The sequence below is a fragment of the Helicoverpa zea genome, chromosome 3 (genome assembly GCF_022581195.2).
Source record: "Helicoverpa zea isolate HzStark_Cry1AcR chromosome 3, ilHelZeax1.1, whole genome shotgun sequence".
Lineage (NCBI taxonomy): Eukaryota > Metazoa > Arthropoda > Insecta > Lepidoptera > Noctuidae > Helicoverpa > Helicoverpa zea.
This window is the reverse complement of record NC_061454.1, coordinates 9,479,170-9,499,133: the sequence shown is the minus strand read 5'-3', so window position 1 is coordinate 9,499,133 and position 19,964 is coordinate 9,479,170. Positions and strand designations below refer to the sequence as shown.

Here is a 19,964-nt window from a genome sequence, read left to right as displayed (position 1 = left end):
GGAGCGAGTTTTTTCTACTTGCTTTTCTTTGTGGCACACAGTGACGTGAACTGGTGATTGTTGATATTGACGATCACGAAAATACTTTCTTTTTGTCACGAGCTAAACTAAAATGAACTATGAAAAACTATGTATATTTGATTGTGTTATCATTTCGACAAAAATTTTTAATTTAATCTTAGCTACCAGATCGAAAGTTAAGTGGTCAAAGGTCTTCGCGTAATCTAACTCAGGCTTGGCTAGGTGAATGTTGTTAAGTTGTTGATGAATCTGTATCGAATTATAACGCGAGGTGGCGGCAGGTCGTCGGCCCCGCGCCGCCCGCGCAGCGCCGCAGCCCTGCCGCCGCGCCGGCCAATAATCCGGTTAGGGCGACCGCACGCGCCGCCGCCGGCACTGCCCTGATCGAAATGTAATTGGGTGTGCTCACCTGTCGCACCGCACACCTATTAATATAGACAATTTCTGAAATTCATTCCGATTTAATATTTTAACGATGTAACACATAAATTGTGGAATATATTTACTCACCACAAAGTTTATGTTTGACACTATGAAAACCAATCTGTTACTGTTTAAGTACCTGCTATTTAAGAGAACCTGTAATTTTCAGTTTGTTCAATATGCAATGTTGCTAATTTAGTAGAAACAGGTATGTAAGAAGCGGTTTTTATGTAAGAAAATAATTTTCTCTGAGACCACACACGCTAGGTGATGTAATAATGTAATAGCGTACATGCATTAGTTAGTACTTTAGTAAGGTTATTACTCCGCAAACACACTGTGCTTTGCCAGCAAAATGGATATTGAAGTTTTTTTTTTAACACTTTTTAATGAATGGTTTGGCCGTGACCTACATCAGTGATAGATACGTTTACTCTATCAGCATTTAGATATAGTACCTCATAATTCATGAGAAGATAATAGTGACATAATCTTCTCTCTTTTACGTTAACGTTATTAAATCCATCCTTGTTAAATTAATTCTGTACACACCAAGTGCCTACATGAAGCTTAAAATATAGGTATGATGTTTTCTACGAAATAACATATTTAAACGAATTCAATTGACACAATTCCAGTAAAAATAAATATATATCTGGAATGCGAAAACGTTTAGTGTTTTGCATCCATTTGGCATGTAAATAATTGTGCGAACATCGCCTACACGGCAAACAAAAATAATATAAACGGAAATAAAAGCTGTAATTAAACGGGTGCGTCGTTTACGTTTACAATGGCCAGACAATTTGTGTACGTGTCGACGTTCAGGTGGGATTATTTTTTTGATACAGGTACAATAGGTAGGTACCTACATACTACGTGAGTTTGATCTGCTCGAGGTGCACGAGTCTTTGCTGTAGCTACTCTATAAAAAGCGAAGGCCTTTCTTTTCCAAACAAGGAATGATCGGGCTGATGGACAGCCGATTTCAAATGTAATGATATATGTTAATGTAGTTCGTTGTACCGCACACGTAAATTGCTTGACAACTGTTTTATTTGTCAAGCTATACGCTGTTTCTTGAGGAATAACTCTATTCCTACATTCTTGATTGATTGTCTCTATCTCACTCTGGCTGTGCCCGTATAAACCGAATTCAGTCTTAGTATCCCAGTATTGTATTGTGACTATTGTGCACATAGCAACAATATACCTATCTGTCTGTAACCTAGTTACTGGACAATACGATATCCTATTTCAGAGTTTCAGGTTTCGGCTTATGGAAAACACAGATAGTCGAAGACTTACCAGGTCGTTATTAACGATTTGACGTGCTGACTGAAGCACGTCAAGTCGTTCGTTTTAGCCGGAGATTGATTGTCACTTAACCATGGATTGAAAGGATCGGAAGAATCTACTACCGGCACTGGAAGCTTCTCTGTTAAATGTCCGTGAATTTATTAACTAATTGGTTTGGAAACTGCCATCAGTGTACGACCCAATATTAGGTTTAAGAGTTGCGCTGTCACATGCAAGCTTGGAGCGATCAAAACTCGCTCGCTGTTTCACCAGCCGCTTGTAACCGAGCGTAACAAAGTCAAATTGAAATGTCAGCCTTTCAAATATTCAGACAACGTAGTTGTTCCACCTCCCTGACTGTAACTTGTAAGCTTATTTGGGATCTACTACGTGTTTGTTGTTTTGGAAGCAGCCTTCCTGAACTGTTATTACAAGACTAAATAACTATTTAGTTTCGAATCCTAATTGTGTTTGAAATTAGTTGCAATGCAACTAACTGCAACCACCGATCTCACGCTTAGGATGAAGGCGTAAAATAATATTTATTTCTAAACATCGTTTAGAAACTGTATGCATAATACTGATGTCACGAGTGCACATTTGCATAATCGAGCTTTTGCGAAACCTACATTTTGATAGTGATTAATATGCATGTTGTGTACTTTTGTTGAAGTGTTGAGATGATTCTAAGTCCGATATGAATACAGACTTCTTTGAAATAAGTACGGTAAGCAATGTACTTAACATCTCCATCGAAATGTGCCCTTTCCATCAATGGAAGTTAAAACTTGTAATTAGTATTGAATTTAAAATGGAACACACATCTAGGCCAACATTAGATCATTCTTCTTACAAAATATCTACTATTATAATTACTTCATATTTCAAACATCAGAACTTCACTACAAACACCTTTGTTACGTAGAGGTACCTATATGTATAGGTATGAATTGCTCTAGTCAACAGATCTATCGACATTTGAAAGTCATTGGTGCAACTCTAGTCACAACACCTACACGACACGACAGGCTAGTGAGTTTAAAGGTCACGGTACACAATACAACTCGCCTTGCGCTGGACTTTCACTCACTGCAATACAAATACTACTCGTACATCACACATTCGATACTCCAATGACAAATAATTGAAAATATTGATTTCTTAATTATATGTAGCAGAAATAAATGTGAATGCAATCTGGTATGGTAAGCTCTTAGTTTAAAACGGCTGAACCGAGTTTGGCGCAGTTTGGTATGCTAGCTTCATCACCGGCGAATTTTCAAATTGTGCGCGTTATTCCCAAAATACACGATTAGAAAATGCGTACTTCTAAACCGAATATCGACAAATTAAAAACTGTTAAGATTTCGACGAACAAACCTCTTAATCTATCTCGCTTTAGGTATCTTCCTCAACTGTAAATATGGATTACGTCCATTCATTTGAAATTCAAAAGAGCCTATTGCTTTCTCATTTGTTGTAATGAACTTGTTATGTATCGGTATCCACATTACTATGCGAATAAATAAATATTGATACATCAATGTAAATATCAAGATCATTATAATCTTATTTAAGACAAACTCGCTATGTTACGCATGTAATTTGAACATACAGTAGGTACCTATAATTGCATCCAAATTAACCTTTTCGATTCTATTTTTGTTTTTTTTTTTCTCAAAATTACAAAGTTTAGATGCGATGCACTGAAGATTAAATACCTAGGTAAATCTTGTGATAAAAAGTATACTAAAGATATAAAGTGTCCAACAGCTTCACAATAGTTTAAGATATTCAAAGCCTTCATTCTATAAAGAGACATAAAAGCATATTGAACAGGCTGAACGGAAGCTGTGAGCGTTGTCATTGATATCCGACATCTGGAGCGTCCCGTGTACCTTGGCCTTGTCCGACTTCAGAGAGTCGGTACTGGCAGCCGTAGCGGGCGCGTGTGACCTTCTACCTTTATTGACCTTTGATAAATTATGTTATACGTATGTCGACTTAAATAATAAATCCACTAAGAACATTTATCTGTCATTGTATCTTTGGAACTTACGTTGAATAAGAGAAGTGAACTTTCTTGTCGTTCGAAAGTTAAATTATAAAGATGTCTGCATGATCTATGCCTTAAATTAAACCTCCATCTTCGTAAAATATATTTTAATGAATTTTCTTTGTCACCTTTGATACTAGTAGCAGGCTACTAGTAGGCGGAGTAGATTTTGGCCCTACTCTTAATTTTCCTTCAGTTGTGCGTCTAGCCTGAAAAATAAAAGTACTCTGTGATCTAAACAGACCTATTCAATCATGAGAAATACAGGACCAGGGAATGCAAAAGGACATAAGTACCTGGTATTTTAACCATTCTGATAAAGCAAGCATGTATCTAAATCATTTGTTTTACAAAACACAGAGATCTACCATTTTTTTTTTGTTTGATATGTCTCCTTAGTCCATTTTCATAAATATAATAATCATGAATATTCTTACTTTTTTATTGTTTCCGGTTTTAAGTGCACCCTAAATAAGAATATATAAACATAGGATATTAGAGAAGTACATTGTCTATACTAATATTATAAAGAGGAAAACTTTGTTTGTTTGTTTGTTTGTTTGTTTGGTTGTAATGGATAAATCAAAAAGGACTGGATCGATTTTAAATATTCTTTCACCATTAGAAAGCTATATTATCTGCGAGTAACATAGGCTATATTTTATCCCGGTGCGGGCAGTAGCTCCCACGGGACGCGGGTGAAACCGCGGGAAAACGGCTAGTATCTTTTTAAAATAGAGTTGTGGTTTAACCTCCGCTCTCAATAATCCGCTTTTTTAAATTTTATTTTAATTTTGACTCCTATAGAAGAAAAGTCAAAACAATAGTCCGACCTTTTATACAAATGATTCCAAACTTGCAAAAACAACGTGAAATTGGTGTTAAAACTATTTATCCACATCACATATCAACTAGGTACGTTAATCGTAATTTACTTACATTGTATACATATATCGCAATATTGTAATATGATCATGTAATTATTATAATTCTTACCTCATAATTTGTGTCTTCACTCATGGGCTCCAAAGTGTACTGTGTGCGACAATCAACAGCTTACATTACAGAACATAGCAAGTTATACTATATCTATGTATTAACATTTTCAATGTTTCCTTAACTTCTAAGCTTAATATATATTTTAAGTACATATTATAAGCATGAAAGCTGTATAAGGTGCAGCACCCAGAAGTGTTATATAATTGCCTTGATCGGAGATGAGGCGCAATACCTCCGAAGCTAAATATTCTCTGATAATAGTCTGGGCAACTCCTCAAAGCTTGGGGGAGGCCTTTGTCCAGCAGTGGACATTCTTAGGCTACGATCACAATGAGAGCTTCGGGGTCTTTAGAAAGCATAAACATTAGTCGCTACGCCTAAAGCAGCATCAGTCAAGTTAAAGTTTGATACTTACAATTTGTGGCAAGACGACGTCGACGGGTGGTGTTGTCTGTTGTCTTTCCATAGTAGAGGTATATATATGTCGCTTTTCCTCCTACAAAGAAATGAAGAATATGAGATTGCATTAAGATTAGTAATGCTAACCGATTGTTTGGTGTGCGTTTTCGTAGTAAAATGAAGGCGGTTATTTGTATTGATCTTCATAATTTCATTCTACATGCTCCGAAAAGAAGCAACAGAAACTTTATTAATACTCATATATAACAAGCAAATTGTAGCACCAATATATAACAACCACAAACACCAATATATAACAACATATATAACAAGCAAATTGTAGTTACATATTAGGTATACGAGATTCGTCATGTGTCACCCATAAACTAGTTTACCTTAGTTGTATCGCCTGTGTAGGCAGGAGCTGCAAAATACATATTATGTAATTAAAAAATTCTAACTGATAAATAAGAATCATTACCTACTTACAGTATTAGCATAGACCAATTAAAACTCACTTGTGTGATGCTGAGCTATCATGATATTATTGAAATACTGTTCAAGGGTTTCAATCTTTTCAATTCCGTCTGCAATAAAATATATGATCAAATGAAATCCACATGTCTCCTGAAATACTGGCTGTTCTTAGTGGACTCACAAAACACACACTCACTTATGTTTTCTGGTTTCACTAGAAGCACATGTTGTTCAACTATAAAAAAAAACGAATTTAAATTTAATATAACAAAAATATACACAAACAATCTAAATTTAGAAATTACTCACTTATTTTTTCAACTTCCTCATCCAATGCTGTAATGCCCACTGTTGAAAAAAAAGTCTTTAAATCGCTTCTGGGAACACAGTTCAATTAAAAAGGGTTTTAAAATTATACTCAGCTTATGTTCGCAATAATTCATTTCCATTAATAAAATCTTAGATTTTCATGAAATTCTTTTATTTCTTTTCTCACATTGTTTATAAGGAAGTAGAAACTCATCTTAACCTCCGAAAATAATCATCAATATCTAATTATCCTGAAACTTTCCATTGGTAGAATAAGCTACATTTTCCTCAAGTGATATAGGCTATTTTTATCCCGGAAATATGCAAGGTTCATGGTAACGAGGATAATATAGGAACGCGCTTACTGAATTGTACAAAATCGATACAACTCTCTCTTACAATTTGTACTGTACTCACGCATTTTTCTAAAATTCGTTACTATCTGGTTATATTCTTTCCCTTTGTGGTCCGGATATTCATCTGCAAACCAAAAACCAAAATTAATGTATCCATTTTAATTCTTAACGGAATGCAATCTCTTTGTGTATAATGTTAATGGCTATCATTAGTCAACCTTTGCTCGCAGACTCTTAATAGAAGATGAAAACTTTGCATAATATGCAAGAGCCCATTCAGATTTATCTACGCGACATTCGTTACCGCTGTGAATAGTTAAAACTAAACTTTTTTAGTGTGAGCTCTTACACACAATCATGGTTGCTTGCGATAAAAAACTTAAACTATTCATCGGGTTAGTAAAAAAATTGAGCTTGCTATCAATATTATAAACTGATATTGCTTCTTTATTTCCTACGCAACGTTTAAAAAGGGTACCTTTCTGTTAAAAGTTAACCACGGTAGTTGATTTTAATGAGTAGGTATTCATGTATCTTACTGTCAATTTTGGCGATGTTGCTGTTTTCAGTTAGGCACGAGGTGTGTAGCCGACAGCTATCCAAGTTGCCTGGCTCCTTGCAGATATAGCGCCATGTGCACACTGGTTTCAACGTTGTAGTTACGACACCACCACCTGGAATGCACAAATCTTAATTCCCCAAACACACGGCAAGTTCTCTACTCGACCCGATGAAACAAGGCTTACAAGATAGCTCAACGGCCGGTACTATGCTTTATAAATAAGTTCTTTTACATACGTTTTATTGTATTCTTTGAACGGTTTTGTCTTGATAGATTAGCTCCTGTATACAAAATAATAAAGCTTATTATATTTTCAACTGTAATTTTGAAACAATAATGTAACTACTACAAGATACGCACTGTTTCTCTTTTTTCCTCGTCTTTGCTTCTGTTTCAATTTCTTGTTTCTTTTCACTGAAGACAAAAGTATGCTGATCAATATTGCGATCTACTTACTGCGTTATAAACCGAAGTCATATACGTCTTTCGTTACGATAGATTTTGGTTTTGGGACGAATGTTGTAAGTAGCCCCTTTAAAAATGGTTAGGTAAATAAAATGTGTCGGAACTTACCATTTCTATTCTTTTTGCGAAGTTTACGGTTCACCTTTGATTTTCCCTTTCTACCTGTACCATCAATCAGTTATTGTGATTAATACAATTGCGATTTAGTTAAGAGCAATTGTGCATGTATATAGCTATAATAGCATTCCGATATAGCCATTACCATTGCAGGATATCTAAATAAGAATAGTAATGGCAGTAGTTTTTTTTTTTTAATAAGGTAATCGATAAAATTATACTCACCTGTCTTACACTTTGCCATATTGTTTTTGTGGCGAGCAATTTTGTTTAACTTTTTCTTTTCACTGCCCTGTTTCTTAACATCTTTATTATCTAAATCCTGTTTTTCTTTATTCGTTTTACGAGAATAATGAACAACCAAATGTCTGTTTGGTCTCATTTTCTTTTCTAGTTTTAATATTTTATTAAATGGCTTAGTTCTGCCACTTCTTAAACTTCCATTCGTACGAGTATCGTTACGAGTATCATTACGAGTATCGTTACGAGTAACTTTTTTAGAAACCACTGAAAGAATAGAAAAATTATTTACATAATGTAGGAATAAGATGTGAAAGCAGGATCGTTAATTATCATATTACTTACGTTTATAATGACATCTATTAGGTTGGTCTACTCCTACAAATTGGCCTGAAACATATGTAAGGTAATAACATATGGTCGCAGGCCTAAAAAATAACTCTTTACGATTATTTTACCAACCTCTGATATTTAGTACTTGCGCTGGTGCTTCTGTAATTGACTCCTTTAGAGACCTCTCAGCCACGACTTCGCCTTCGAGAGCCAGGGCTTGTAGTGCATCCAAGCCCGGCAGGTCCAGTTCTACAATAATTTAATGACATTACTTCGTCGCTTACTTTTCTACGTAACATAGCGCAATAACAAAAGGGAATATGAAGTCAAATTACCGGTCAAATAAACGATTCTTTTCGTCGTCAGAACTGTAGACAGTAAAATTGATAAAGTTAAAACTAAAATAAATAATTACCAGAACATCTTCGGCTATAAAACGGTGCACAGATTGGAAGTATTATTACCTATTTTAAAACGATTATCAATTGCAACTGTTCAATTCACTAGTTAAATTAATTGTTAGGGTGCGTCCACATCTGGCGAATGCGCCGCGAATGCGCAGCACGCGAGCCGATCGCGAGCTGTCCGCGAGCTGCGCGCGTGCAGTCACTGCAATAGTTCGGTGCGCCTCTTTAGCGCAACTCACGCAAGGCTCGTAAAGAGCGCGCGAGCGGCGCGCGATCTGCGCGCAATCAGTTCTCGCCCTTACAGTTCCGTATATTGGCTCAGTACTATCGAAGATGGCAGACGTCGCGCGCCGCCTGCGCGCCGCTCGCGTGCGGCGCTTAGGTCGCGCGCGAGCTGCGCGCGGGCGGCGCAGAAGCGGCGCACGAACAAAAATGCACGCGCGCAGCTCGCGGACAGCTCGCGATCGGCTCGCGTGCTGCGCATTCGCGGCGCATTCGCCAGATGTGGACGCACCCTAAGCGTCGGGAACAAAATAAATAAGTAAACACATACAATAAGATGCAAACAGCTTATCCGCCAATTCTTCTGGACTTTTCGCTGAACTCACAATTCCTTTGCCCTCTGTATCCGTAAACAAAATTATGGTAAAATTAGCACTCAATTATAGAATAAAACACAGATACTCTTCAATAGCTCTTACCCCCTGGATTATCCACTGCAAAAATAAATAAATGATATTAATTATACCGTTGATAACCATATTATAATATCATTTTGCTCATGGTGGCTGTTCTCATATAAGGAGCCAACTGAGAGCAAACTGACAGCTGTCAACTAATCAAAACATTCGATACTCCTAACTTTATCTCTGCTGTACACATGATGTTATGATTAGGTTAATTTTTTTACGGGTGTGTCGTACCCAATCACATTAAATCCTATCACATATACTTTATGAAATTCTATGGCGAATTGTAAAAAAAAAATAACTTAATCCATTCAGTGGTTTAGGCACAGGAGTCATTTTTCGTTTTCATACATTACGTACTCATTTACATTTCGTAGTCATTTTCAATTTAAGCAGAGTTAAAGCAGAGTATCGAATGTTTTGACCAGTTGACAGCTGTTACTTTCCGTTGTTTGTAATGACTGACTCTTATATATGGTGTTCTAATTCCCGCACATTTTTATTATATTTAGCTATTATTATATTTTATTTTTACGTATATTTTTCGCTAATCGACACATATTAACCAGTATATAAACATACCTAACGTACGTAACGCGCTTTCTACATCATTTTGGTAAAGGTAAGCTGCATATTTAAAATCACTTTAGCTGATTTTTTGTGCATTTAGAAGCACCAAAAATACTTACAATAATAAAAATTACATGTACCTTTTTTAAGCAACTTAGTTGTAATTGGCAACATCTCGTATGGTGTGAAAGTATCACCTGTTTTTAACAGATCACGTCGTCAGTAAGTTGTTCGAAAGTTTTATTAAACTATCATATAATAACGAGAAAACAATGTTACCTGACTGTAAGGCTCTTGTTTTGCCTAAAAAAATGAAATTAATTGAATATACGTTAACATGATGAACAGAGGTAAACCTTAGCAAACGATTTTAAGTACTAAAACTTAAATGATCAGACAGCGATTAAGAGGAGTATTTGATTTACTTTTTATACTTACTTTTCTTACCACTCTCACTGGAATCAGGCTCTTTGTCTTTTGGACCCTTTCCTGTCCCATTAATAAGATCCCAGCACTTTTTCAAATCTAGTTCGACGCTTTTTTCATCATTTTGGGCTGCTGCTTCAGTATATTCATCCTTATTCATTGACATTTGATAATAGTCTTCGTTGGATTCTTCCACAATTTCATCGTTTTCGGCGGATTCTGCACCACATTCATCATCATTTCCATTAGCTGCACTGCTTTCTGCTGCATATTCATCACCGCTTTCATCGTTTTTGAGGGATTTTTCCTTATTTCCATCAACATTTTCACTGTATTCGGCGGGATCTTTGTTATCTCTACTGACATCTTCTGCATTTTCATCACCACTTTCTTCGTTTTCGAGGGTGTTTTCATCATTATCTCCACTGCCTTCTATTGCATTTTCATCACCGCTTCCATCTTCTACATCATCATAATTTTCTGCGTGTCGTCCTTGCCTCTGTTTTTTTACTACTTCATGTGCTTTTTGTAAGGTTCCTAATAATCATTTTACTTTTTAAAGGGTTTCATATTGTCAAAATTAAGAGGAAAGACAGAAAATATTACCTGTAGTAATGCTCGAGTGTGCCCTAACCTGCAATCAGCATTTTCTTTATACGTATAAAGAAATAAATAAAGAAAAATAAATTGTTAGAAAGTAGTAACAATAGGTGTTTTACGATAAGTAGTCTCATACATTCTACCGAATCGTTGTACAAATCATCATCATCCTCCGAGCCTTTTTCCCAATCATGTTGGGGTCGGCTTCCAGTCTAACCGGATTCAGCTGAGTACCAGTGCTTTACAAGAAGCGACTGCCTATCTGACCTCCTCAACCCAGTTACCCGGGCAACCCGATACCCCTTGGTTAGACTGGTGTCAGACTTACTGGCTTCTGACTACCCGTAACGACTGCCAAGGATGTTCAATGACAGCCGTTCAATCAAGCAATTCAGAATCGTTGTACAAATATTATGCTTATAATCTGAAATGTCCTTGGCATCCAGAAAGTCTTTGGTAGAGTAACATTTATTTATAAGTTACTTCACAACCCTGTTATCGTCCCACCGCTGGGCGTAAGCCTCCTCTCACAAGGAGAAGGATTTATTATTAATTCTTACATACTACTATATAATATTATGAATGCGAAAGTAACTCTGTCTGTCTGTTACGCTTTCACGTCTAAATCACTGAACTGATTTTAATAAAATTTGGTACAGTGATAGAGTTGACCTTGAGAAAGAACATAGGATAGTTTGTATCCCGGACTTTTCAAGAATTCTCTTGGAAACGCGATATAACCGAACTCTACGCGGGCGAAGTCGCGGGCGGAAGCTAGTACAGTATAAAGGAGATGTTTCAAATCCGGCCCACTATATGTACAGTACTTCGAAAAATCAAGAATAGTCTAAGGAATTTGGGAAAAATACTTATAAAAATGCTTAAATTGTACTTTTCTTGTAATAATTTGTTATTTATCAATGAGTTTTATTGACTTTCAGTATGGCGTGTCGCTAATTTATATACCACGTGACCAAAAAAGTGTCAGTAAACCATGGATTTCACAATATGAAGACAAATAAACATTCAAACTGCCCGCGTATAGTATTCACCCTACCGCCATGCATGATGGTTTTTTGTTGCTGTGTGTTGCAATCTCAAATGTGTTTTTTTTGTCACATTAGGAGGAATTTAGGTGCTGTCATGGGTTTGAAATTGAATTACATTTGTTTTATATACACTTATATTAAGTTTTTATTATCTAGTCTCGTTGTCGATTTATCTATACTAATATTATAAAGCTGAAGAGTTTGTTTGTTTGTTTGAACGCGCTAATCTCAGGAACTACTGGTCCGATTTGAACAATTCTTTCGGTGTTAGATAGCCCATTTATCGAGGAAGGCTATAGGCTACTTTTTATCCGGGTTCGTGCAGAGGTTCCCACGGGATGCGGGTGAAACCGCTGGCAGAAGCTAGTTATTAATATTTGTTTCGTAAGTATTTTTACTATGGGAGTGTCTCACCAGTGGCTCTATCTCTCAGGGTGTAGTTATTGAGTTTATTTGTAATTAGTCGAGTCTGGTAGGCCGTTCATAGCCTAGGAATAAAAACGGTCCAAGGATACTACCCTGTGGTGCCCAGTTACACTTGGAATTTCAACACGCTGATAGTGATTAGAGAGACTGACAGAGATAACTTTACTTAGAAAATGAAACATAAATTAGTTGATACAAAAATTACTTACCAAATCCAAGACTGTAATTATGAATACAAAATAAAAGAAGCTGGACATCTTAATTCACGTCATATTACTTTCCAGTATAAATTGGCTGTCGGTAATGAAAATGTTCTGAACTATTAAAAATAGCTGCCCATGCGTATACATTTGATAGAAATGCAATGACCATGAAATGTATGTGATTTACTAGCTTCCGCATGGCACTCCATTACCACATTAAAAACATGAAGTAACAAACATAATAGTTCTTTGCTATTTACAGGAGTACGTCCCAATGTTGAAGATCTGCAAAGTACCTTCAACACAAAACACGAAATGGGACAAAATAATTTCACTTGTCTCCAGTCGGTGTTTGCAGGGGCCCGATTCTCCTAATTTTACTTAAGCAACATACGATTCACATTCGACTGCGATCCAATCACGACTCGATTACGATTGAAGCGTATGTGGCATTCCGCTATTTTTTCTTTGGAATAAACGTTTTTATCCTTTTCTGTCATTCATAAAGAATCATTCTGTCTGCAAATGATTTACGATTGCAATATGATTGTAGAGCAAACTACCGTATACACCAAAATAGCAAACCAATCGCACACCAATCAAATGTCAATCGAATACGATTGGTCTTTTATTAGTAGGAGAATGCCCGATATGGTTAAAACTGCTATTGGGATCATATTGCGATTCGTTTTCTATTCGATTTTGACATTATTAACTTAGGAGAATCGGGGCCCAGGTCTGTTGACTGTATTAAATTTGCCACCGATTTTAGAGCCATGTGAAAAGTTTTGTTTTGTCCCTTTTAGTGCTTTAAGAGATCGATTTACATTTTTGTAAAAGCCTTTTGTTCGTATTTAAGACGGATTTTCTTATTTTAACGGATTTTATTAAAAGGTTGGTTACAATTTATTTTTAAAAATAAGACATCAAACCCTGAAAGGAAATAATAAATTTCTAAATAGAAATTTGGTTCCGATCACGGATCAGTTCGTGAGAAGATCAGATTATGAACAGTTTGAGGTATCGTTCGTGCGTGTTGCCGGGCCGCTCGGGTGTTCAGGCGCTAGTGAAAGGTTGCGGCGCGATGACCCGTCACAGATATGCGCCCGCGCAGCGTTCGCCCTGTCTTCCAGTAGTGAACGTTTGTTCCATTGTAAAGCTAGCAGTTTCGCCACTTAGCACGACTCTCACCACAGAGAAAAGTTGCTAACACCTCACAAATTACTAAAGAGTTTCGTAAAGACCGCATTGTCCATTTGATCTAGATTTCTTTGTTGTTGCATTTACTCTACATAGTTAACAAGGGTTATCTCGAACGACCTATTGTGAAACAATCCTTTTCATTATGCTTACTTAACTCCTGCATACTACTATATAACATACTAGGTAGGTAATGCATTTAAATTTACACACTAACAGCAATACCATGGAGAGATTAAACCATTCATTATTTAAATGTTCAAATCAACTTCCTCTGTACTTACACTTTCTAAATAAAGTCACTATAGATAAAATACAAAGACAGTCGTTACTCTTCAATAAGTAATAATAAAAGTTTTCCTTATTCTAAGTTTGAAATATAAATCCTGTGAAATCCCACAGCTATGAGCAAGATTTCCACATAATTGGCTATGTTACGGTCTATTCAGACAGGCGGCGCGGGAAAATTGCACTGTGCGTCCGATCAGCGGGGGGTGCACTTGGAGTAGACCTTGCCGCGACGCGATTAACTGTACCTGTAACTATGAGTCCTTGTAAATGGCAGTTTATCAGCTTTTAGTTAGAATTGATTCAACCAGCTACACTATTAAAAGACCAGCGTGTTATTATAGTGTGAAGATACTGCAAGATTCTATAATTTATTGTTAGTAATATTTTTATTTAATCTTTCGCTATACGGTCATTAGTGATGAAATATTTATGATACATATTAACATGCATCTATGGTGATTTTGAATAACTTTATTTTTGCTACAACACTACCGTTATATTCCATTTTTGTTCGACTTAATGATCATTCAATAAAAAATCTGATGCAATCCGTTTAACAGTTCTTATTCAAGCCAAAATATTTTTAATCTCCATTTTTTCTGTGACTGTAAGATTTGGTAATAATAATCTGCGGTTAGTTGGATATAAAAACCTTAGCAATAAATAGATACAGCCGCTATTGAATGCTAAAATGTACAAATGGTAAGCAATAAGTCATTCTATTGAATTGATCGGTCGATGGCACCCACAGCAGATCGCCCAACACAAACGTTTCAAAGTAAATGCTTTGTGAACTGTTACTTTCAGCTTGTCGGATTGTCGGAAACTTGGAAAGGTCTGTGATAAATTAAATAAGCGACTAAAGATCGAATTGAACCGGATATCCTAGAGCGGTACGTTGCCCGCCCACGTCACATAATTTTACGGCAGCCGATAGGTATCCGACGCGCGCCGTCTAGACGCGACAAAAGTGCTAGACTTGTTTTACAACCACTCTACGAGCAGCCAAATACCAGCGTCGCCCCCAGACTGATCCGCCAACAAATCCGATCTAAGAGTGCAGATGTTAATGCGACTAAGGTGTGATTTTCGATAGAAACGACAAGCTAGCGGTAGGCTGACGCGCCATTCCCGAGCGCATCTCACCAGTAAAGTAGATTGGCATCCTATCAGCTGGAATGCGATTGGTTGCGCTGCACATGACGCCTATAATATCCCCCAAGGATACTCAGAGCATGTGAATTGAAAACGCAAATAAACATCTATCAACATGCCAATATTGTGAAATCATAGACCGTGACATTCATACTAGTGCATTAACTTGAAGGCAAGCTGCCAGCGAAGTAATCGTCAACAAAGTTATTCGTCATATTGCTACTTCTTGGTTAGGGCCGCCTTACACTGTCCGGTGCAATAATTTTGTGATTGATCGAGAATACTACTCACCCGATCTTGTAAGTAATAGAAGAACCCCAACGACATTGGACAATCAGGATTATTCGACGATTTGGGAGCAGTCGGCCTATGGCTTCCAAATGCTCAACCGCAAGACTGTATACATTCGCGCTTCAGAATGCTCTGTGCAGTCGTGCCTGCTCGAGCGCTCACATGTATGCCAATGAATAGAACATTGATGTTGACTACGCAGCCGAAGCTTGAAAAGGTCGATTGTGATTGCTACAGACTGCTCGTGTATGGGCGCCCTTATGTAGCTATTTTATCGTAGAGACTAAGTGAATTCATTAGAACCTCTCAGTTGTCGCTGAGTGACCTTTACTTATATAAATATAGGTACATTATACGTTTATATTTAGTTTCAACGACACCTACACCGTGTGTACTCAGTAATTCGCGTAGATACTGCGCAAGAAGTCATACGAGATGAACAATAACAAACAAAGGATATCAGAAACCGATTCATTGTTAAAAACAAAACAAGCGGGGCCATTATCTAGAACAGAACACTTCCTTTCACTTCAAACACACAAGCATCAATTTGTGTAATCTCAGGCCACTAACGGCAAAAACAATGAACCATTACACACGCCTTCGCCAACTGCGGCGGAGTGCGGTGCTCCAATGCAGTTACCGGGAACACTCTACTTACTACACATACGGTTACAAATCTTACGATGCCGCAACGTGAAGCAATTAGGTACAGCTGCCGGGCAAACGAATCTTAACTGCATGAAAATTTATTTATAACTAGGTATCTTGTTTCAATGATATCTAGTAATGAAAGGCTTTCACTTTAGTTTCTCTTATTCGAGAATGACTCTTCATATATTCAATCGTTGCGCTGTTTACCGAATTACTGAATAAAGAGCAAGCACTAGCTGAGTGTAGCCGGTAAAAGTTGGCGCAAACTACGTCTAACGCTGACTTGAGCGTAGTTGAGGATATCGGTCGCCGTAAGTGCTCTTGTCTCTAAACGCATTCCCGACGTCTCAGTCCACTTGACAAAGAGAATTGAAATCCTCAAGCTTCTTGTTGGCCGTAAAGCGGCTCACAGTGGCTTACTGAGATCCAGGGTGTATACCGCGGATATATGTCCGACGCCAATACTATCCGACTGCACTTTTTATTAAACTTGCTTATGATCGATACCTGGAGCTGCTGAGGACATGCGACGGATTTGACATTTTTCATGGGATTGTATTTACTTCATCAAAACCAGATGACATCACGAGTTGTTCTTTAGATGATTGTTTTTAATATCTATGTTTAGATTTTAATTACAGCAAATGTGTAATATCTATGTCGGTACTGGTTTTAAAACTAATCTTATAGCAATTTTATGCAAATTGCTGCATAAAATTCCAAGCTGCAATTTGAATGGACGAATAAAAACATTCACTCGTCGAAATTACTTCTACTGATACTTTGTTACACGTTTTTATTTACATTGTTGACGTCACAAACATTTAATGGGTTTTTAAAGGCACGGTCGCTTTGTTTTAAAATCCAATATACGAATACATTTTTAAGAGAAATGTCGCATTTGTTTTACAATCACGGCAGTTGAGTTCTCTTCAAAGAATTCGACAGAGGAATATCAGTCTAACCTCTATTTTAAATGATTGTTTTTTTGCCATCCACCCAGCTCTAGGTATTGGCAAAAATGTTAACGGAAAATTCTGTACTCGTACAGGAAATTCCTCTCGTTCAGTCGCCCTGTTTGCTGCAATACTGACGAGGCAACATTTTAATCATAGAACAAAGAGTTTTGTATACATAGATACAATCACTAAAGAAAAATACTCATCCTCCGAGCCTTTTCCTAACTATGTTGGACTAAAACTAAAGAAAAATACTCACGTGCTATAACTAGAAAACAGGTATTGTTTGTAAATAAAAATTCTAATAACCTTTAAGAGAGAGCCACGTCACATCAAGTTCTGTTAAACTTGTAAGTGTGAAACATCCAGTTGATGTTGTTCGCTCAATAATCCAGACATTTGCAATTATGTCAGATACAATTTCATTAAGTATCTATTACCTCCCCGTAGAACCTGTAAATATGACAGTATATGGAAGCCAGACGGTTGAAGTAACCCAAGTTCAAACGCCCAAGGGCATTATAACGAGTATACATGCAAACATTAGTGCGATTCATGTAATATGCATCTGAAAATGGCGCAACCTCCGCTGGGAATACATTTACAGTCATAAATATAGTTCTACTAATGTATATTAACTTCTGTTTACTTAAGTAAATATGTGTATGTATAACAATTACATTGTTGGGTATAAGGAATTGCACTAAATGAAAGGTTTACTACCCCGCTTTGTTATATATCGTCACGAACTTGAATGCTGACCATCATACGACTACACAAGAAAGTTTTATTTTTATCCAAATCACTAGAAAACAGCCTTCACGGACTCTAGTGTGGTGTTTCAGTTCTCGTGACTAATATACCAAGAAAATAAACGTTTTTTGAATATTTTACATAGTTTCATCTACTGCACGTCCTGTAGAATGATAGGGCTGTTCTTATTTCGCAACAACTGCATTAGAAGGGAGGTGTAAAGGTGTATTGTTAGGGGGTCAAGGCTCAGCACTGTTGTGGTATATCGTAGTGTTGCAAGACTCACCCACCGCAGTGACTATACTTCAAACCTTCTAGGTACAGAGTTCCTCCAAAAACCAGCAACTGACATTAAGTTGTCATATAAAAATATAAGTACAACACAACAAACAAATACAAATTATATTACATTTTCCTTATTCGACACATATGTTGCTATTCTACTACATACGAATGAAAATTGAGTATTTTTCTTTGCAACAAGGTGTCCTCCAACAACTCGTAAACCCACGATATATGATATTTGCCTGTGATGTATCTTCAAATGAGACTACTTGCTTCATGTAGACGCTTGGTTACCTGGGCGCCCCACTGTTTCGATTGGCTACAGACTACAGAGTAACGGATGAAAACAAATGAGATATTATTAGGATCTCCGGCGTACGTACGATGCGGCTGCATCATTAACTCGCATCGTGCACAACATGGACCGGTGTTTCGATGCGATGCACTGGAATACACAACACACGAAATGTGAGTGAATTTCACCAAAGACAACTGAGCAGAATTAAATTAAGTAACAATGCCACAACTTCTAATTAAAAAGTCTCGTTCTCAAAATTACACACGTATCGTGTGATGGAATTTTCATTGTCATATCAGAGTGAAAATAAAAGTAAGTCAAGTTTAAAATAAATAATTGACGTTGAACGGTTCAATGTCGAAGTGAATGTCGGCGAGGCGGGCCCGCCATCGCTCAGTGAGAGCGCGCGAGGGCGTCGCTTTCCCAGGCTAGGGCTGCGCGACCACGACAGCTGCGTCCTGTCGGACGTGCCCCGTGACGTCACTTGCCACGCTCACAGATTATCGCATAGCGATCCAGGATTTCCTTTATTACTCCGCGAACCAGTAAAATCTATTCTAGAGCATTTTCCCGATACCAGTACGATTTTTGTGTAATTCTGTAAAAAAATAAATGTAGGTATACTACATTTACAATGTTTGAATACAGTTAGACATTTTTAGCAGCCTTATTATTACGCCGTATCATAATAAAATAAGTATTTGTCATAATACAAAATTATTTTCTCAATTTGGAAAGATTTATTACATAAGAAGATTGGTATATGCAAAAAACTTTCGATATCCTTATTTCGCAGAAAACTAGTGCAATAGAACGGTCATTGACATCATAAACTACATCCATTTATGCAAATGTTACTTAATTTATTGGATATATTCGTATATGTTTTTCTTATAGTTTCTAGTGCTGATGGAGTTTCGATATGTTAGGACATAAAGTGATGATTATGGGATGATAAAGCGATCTGTAAATTACTTTCGAAAAGTGAAAGAACTAGACGTAAAAGTTAACTTTACTGAATAAAGCTGTTTATTTTGGAAATTGGATGTCATTTGCAGAGCATTCACGAGCTATTTGCATATTTACACGCATATTACACTTGTAATAAAATGTTAGTGGTTATTATGTTAGCTCTGTTTTTATAATAGGCGAAACTAATACTAGTTTAAACACACACTACACCAGTTGGTTCAGTAATAACCTTCAGTGGAGAAAAGTGGATACGCATAACAAAAAGGCCGAAAGATTTACTCATCCCTAAAAAGTTCAGTAGGCGCCACGTTAACGTAATCAGTCTGTTACTCCCATTAAATGTTCCGGACCATGGATTTCCCATCTATACTACTTTGTGTACGGATTAACTTAACTGGTTGAACAGTAAGGCGCTTTTGCTCATTTTGCTCCATTAGTGCGGGGCCAAATAAAAAGTGACATGTCCGTTCGGCTCATTGCCATTCTAAGTAACGTCGTGGAGAGCAAACTTTTCGCTAACAACAAATATTAACTCGTTAGACCGTGTTTGCAGTGGATACTACTACGAACTATTTGTAAAGTCTATTTGTATACCATACCATATTCAGCTACTGTGACGAAACCGTATTTGAAACGTTATTCATACTTTATCAATACGCCTCCGTAAAAATGGCCAGCGT

At 37.0% G+C, this 19,964-nt stretch overlaps 2 protein-coding genes across 4 annotated transcripts in view; one reads left to right on the top strand and one right to left on the bottom strand.

Annotated features, from left to right (window-relative positions):
- The window catches only part of LOC124645649, a 114,360-nt gene that overhangs the window by 24,351 nt on the left and 70,045 nt on the right, over positions 1–19,964 (top strand). The gene's annotated exons all lie outside the window — the stretch shown is intronic.
- On the bottom strand, positions 4,021–10,795 carry LOC124645743. Its single transcript, XM_047185619.1, has 22 exons — positions 10,783–10,795; positions 10,161–10,685; positions 10,002–10,025; positions 9,863–9,919; positions 9,165–9,179; positions 9,017–9,085; positions 8,392–8,424; positions 8,186–8,305; positions 8,069–8,113; positions 7,709–7,990; positions 7,475–7,528; positions 7,262–7,315; positions 7,138–7,182; positions 6,879–7,013; positions 6,401–6,463; positions 5,984–6,022; positions 5,871–5,909; positions 5,716–5,784; positions 5,593–5,621; positions 5,214–5,294; positions 4,796–4,834; positions 4,021–4,266 (listed from the first exon to the last, which is right to left on the bottom strand). The coding sequence occupies exons 1-22, from the start codon at positions 10,793–10,795 to the stop codon at positions 4,195–4,197; spliced, it is 1,902 nt and encodes a 633-aa protein (XP_047041575.1). The 3' UTR covers positions 4,021–4,194.